Genomic DNA, 4,628 nt, shown 5'->3' with positions numbered 1-4,628 from the left:
TATGTAGCCATTTGTCTGATGGCTTAAACCGGGCCGGCCCATGACTCGACAACGAGGGGGACACCGAGGGACGGAGTGGACCAACCCAGAGACCGGTAAGCCAGACCTACTTCAAGGTAGGGCTTACCTTCTCTGTTTGCCTACGGCCATATTAATGCTAACGTCTAACGATTAGCCCAAAACGCTCCTTCACTTATGTTATGGTATCTGCTTTTGACGGTGTTGAATGATATAGACCCTAGACAAAAACCAGTGAGCCAAGATAGTTATGTCATAGACCATAAGCACAGCAAAGCCTGGCCACTGTAACATCATTGACATTTACAACACTGAAGTTGTGGATTGTGAGATTAGCTGCTTTTGAACCGCTGAGGCTACTTTGTGTTGCTGGTCTCTGGCTTTTAGAAGAAGGAATTTGCCAAACATAGAAATGAATTTGAAGCATTTCCTATACATCATTATAAACATTGTCCTGGAATGCTATCACACAGAACTGGAACTGAATCTAAACCTGGAGAATGTACAATAGAGACGACACGTTGGATGCCTAAAAGTGAGTTGGAACTGGAACGTTAACTAGCTAGCAAGAGAAATGGCTTGAGTCGTTTCTAGCAGAAAATATTGAAATGTGACTAATCTAATGTACTAATCAACACTGATCACATCACGTTGGCACCATTTAGGCCTGATTGGGACATTGTGCTGTAATCATCAGACCTGTTTGGAACAGAAAAGCAAGAAGAAGTACAAATCGGCACGAGCCGGACATATTTGTCACCAAATGTTTGAGGACTCAACACATTAACGTTGTTCCCAATGGTTGGAAAAGTCATTACATTTGTCGGTATGGTCGCTTCGGAGAAATAAAGTCTCCGTGGGGGGTCTGAAAAGTTGCTACATCTAGCCAAGTTGGCGACGGTGGTCCTGCATACATCACACGTTCGTAGACTTGCAGCACAGAATGAAATAGGGGCGTATTGGCTCACTCGCACAACTCGCACATCCCCCCGAAAATGAATGAAAAAGGCATCTGGTGTAGATTGGCCGTTAAACCACTAGTGTGCAAACTCTTTGACAGCCAGTTGTAATACAGGCTTACAGCCGGACTCAAGATGTTGTGTGCGCAGCATTTTTTTTCTCTCCCACCAGCACAAACCAGATGATGCTGCACAGCAGCCACTTATGCAAATGTGGTCCTCAGCTGCAGTGATAGTCTCATCTTTTCCAGAAGAGGATTAAAAATTACAATGACAATATGTCGATATATGACTGTCAATAAATATGGCTGTATTTTGCACTATGTTGCGCCGCTTTTTTTTTTTTTTTTTTTTATCTGTGCAAGATATTCTGTATGCTGTAACAATGTATTTATATTACCTGTAGTGACATAGATATGCACTTTTGTGTGGCCTGTTTTGTCAAGCCCATAACTTCATTTGCATTGGGGTTTTTGGTGCATTCTTTAGCTATTTCCGCAAGCAAACCCCTCCCTGACCCCTAACCGATGCCCGCAACTGAACTGTTAATGAGCGGCTGTTTCTTCTCTGGACTATAATGGGGGTGGAGGAGTAGAGGCTGCAGTCGCCGTTCCTCCAGGACATGAACCAAACCACTGGAGAGCCGCAGAGGAGCTGCAGGAGGACAGAGAGTACCTTGTTCTGTTGCCACTACGCCAAGCTGTGTCGGCGCTGATGGAGGGAGGAAGCAGAGGTGCAGCCCAGCCGGTACCCCCCAGGCCTCTTGGCACATATCTGCTGCCGGTAAGCTGCAGGGGGCGCTGCCACCCGGGAAGACTGTGAGTAACACAATGCATGAGTTAGAGCTAACAGTTGAGAAGTCAGTTGAGACTGTGAGTGACAGAATGCATGAGTTAGAGCTAACAGTTGAGAAGTCAGTTGGTGTGGGCGCTCGGGGTGGTGCCAGTTACAGGGCCTGGTGGGTAGCCTCCATGATTGGCGGCTGTGGTGACTCATGGTAGTTGTGCATTATAAACTGACTTCAGCTTTTGCACACTGGGGTGTAGGTGTCCAGTGGGAACACACTGTGTGTAGGTGTCCAGTGGGAACACACTGTGTGTAGGTGTCCAGTGGGAACACACTGTGTGTAGGTGTCCGGTGGGAACATTGTGTGTAGGTGTCCAGTGGAAACACACTGTGTGTAGGTGTCCAGTTTGCACACTGTGTGTAGGTGTCCAGTGGGAACATTGTGTGTAGGTGTCCAGTGGGAACACACTGTGTGTAGGTGTCCAGTGGGAACACAGTGTTTGTAGGTGTCCAGTGGGAACACACTGTGTGTAGGTGTCCAGTGGGAACACAGTGTGTGTAGGTGTCCAGTGGGAACACAGTGTGTGTAGGTGTCCAGTGGGAACACACTGTGTAGGTGTCGAGTGGGAACACACTGTGTGTAGGTGTCCAGTGGGAACACACTGTGTGTAGGTGTCTAGTGGGAACAATGTGTGTGTAGGTGTCCAGTGGGAACACACTGTGTGTAGGTGTCCAGTGGGAACACAGTGTGTGTAGGTGTCCAGTGGGAACACACTGTGTGTAGGTGTCCAGTGGGAACACAGTGTGTGTAGGTGTCCAGTGGGAAGGAATAGTGCCAGGAGCAGGGCACAGCTTGCAGTTGAGAAACGTCCAGACCAGGGCCAATTCCAGGTAGAGGGTTTGCTCAGGCTTACCATGGTGCCTATGGCCCAGTCTTATTATCTGCTATGGATTGGATGAGTCTTTCTGCCATTGCTGCAGTGCAAGGTGAACTGTCTTCATTGGTGACCCCCCCCCCCTCCCCTTTTTAACTTTTGTTGTGGATCTTTTTTTTAAACCTGGGATTCTTATCTCTATATGGATCAAGAGGACTGATAACTTACTTTGTATTATTATTGCCTAACAGACAGACCAAGATTCAAGATCGAGATCGATTGAAGGACAGTTTCTTCCCGCAGCCCACGAGACTCCTTAACATACACAAATAGTGTAGTAGCTGTACTGTACCGTACTGTAGATTTTTTTTTTTTTTTTTTTTTTTAACCTTTATTTATACAGGGTGTGCCCTTGAGAGCATGCTCTCATTTTCAAGGGAGCCCTGATTACAATATGCACACATACAGTACAGCAGTTACATGAATACAAACAAGAATAGATAAAAGAACAAAACAAAAAAAGAAGAAATATACAATTATATAAAACATCATAGAAAACAAGAGCATCTGTTGCATAGGGTACCCTCAATGAGCACTCTAAAAGACTCCAAGGGGACTAAGTGGTCTAGTTTTAAAAAGCTCTGGAGTAAGTTTCATTTGTTAGGGGCATAAAAGGAGAATGCAGTCTTTCCTAGCTCAGTCCTTACGCGGGGTACAGATAGACTGATGAGTGATTGAGAGCGTGTATGATAGCATGTGTTGTTCAGACTAATGAGTGAAGACAAATAAGAGGGAAGCTTCCCGAGCAAGGCTTTATAAATAAATAGAAGGCAGTGTTGTTCCCTTCGAGCCGACAGGGAGGACCAGCCTACCTTCTCATATAAAATACAACGATGTGTAAGAAATGTATCACCTGTTATAAAACGCAGGGCACTGTGATACACCGCATCAAGCGGCCTCAAAACAGAAGCTGCAGCATGCATATACACGACATCACCATAATCAAAAACAGACATAATTAATGATTGAACAATGGACTTCCTAATACAGAGTGAGAAGCAGGATTTATTCCTGTATAGAAAACCAATTTTTCCTCTTAACTTCTTAGCGAGGTGTTCAACGTGGTTCTGAAAGGACAATTTGGAATCCAGCCAAATACCAAGATATTTATATGAGTCAACAGTTTCAATTTGCACACCATGGAGTGTGCGAATACAGAAACTGTTGATGCCATCAGTGGACCGAGAGAACATCATTGATTTGGTCTTGTCTGAGTTTAAGACAAGTTTATGGATCAGAAGAGACCTTTCAAAGTTAATAAAAGCAGTCTGCAATTTTGCATTGGCTTGTGCTGGGGTGTGACCAAAACAATATAGAATTGTATCGTCGGCATAAAAATGGACGTTACAATCTACAGAGGGGAGTACAATATAATTGATATAAAGAGTAAACAATACTGGACCTGAAATAGACCCTTGAGGGACCCCCTTGTTTGTCATGAGAAAGTTGGATTTATGGTCGTTGGTCACGACAGCTTGCTTCCTATCGGACAGATAGTTAGAAAACCAGTTGACGGAAAGGTCGTCGAAACCAATATAAGACAGCTTTTTTAAAAGAATGTCATGGTCCACCGTATCAAATGCTTTAGAAAGGTCAACAAAGAGAACCGCACAATGTTGACGATTATCGATGCCATTCAAAATATCATTTAAAACAAAAGATGTCGCTGTAACTGTACTATGTCCTGGTCTGAAGCCAGACTGTTGTGACTGGAGGATGTTGTAAGCCTCTAGGAAGGCTCGTACTTGCTCATTAGCCAAGGATTCAAGGACCTTGGCTAGACAGCACAATTTAGAGATGGGCCGGTAGTTATTCAACTCTGAAGGATCGCCCCCTTTAAACAGAGGCATAACATGAGCTGTTTTCCAGACAGTAGGGATTTCCCCAGAAATAAATGACAAATTAAAAATATGAGCAAGCGGCAAGATGC

At 44.6% G+C, this 4,628-nt stretch overlaps 1 protein-coding gene across 1 annotated transcript in view; it reads right to left on the bottom strand.

Moving 5' to 3' along the window:
* Positions 1-1,667: 1,667 nt before the first annotated feature.
* The window catches only part of LOC310775773 (adhesion G protein-coupled receptor L3-like), a gene marked incomplete at its 3' end in the record, with an annotated part of 152,726 nt that continues 149,765 nt past the window's right edge, over positions 1,668-4,628 (bottom strand). Inside the window, exon 11 of the mRNA XM_083635907.1 lies at positions 1,668-1,793. Within this exon, the coding sequence (XP_083492033.1) occupies positions 1,668-1,793 (126 nt within the window). The remainder of the gene's footprint in view (positions 1,794-4,628) is intronic.

The sequence above is a fragment of the Poromitra crassiceps genome (assembly GCF_964638095.1).
Source record: "Poromitra crassiceps genome assembly, chromosome: 4".
Classification (NCBI taxonomy): Eukaryota; Metazoa; Chordata; class Actinopteri; order Beryciformes; family Melamphaidae; genus Poromitra; species Poromitra crassiceps.
The sequence above is the reverse complement of the archived record's forward strand: the minus strand, read 5'-3'. Positions and strand labels throughout refer to the sequence as shown.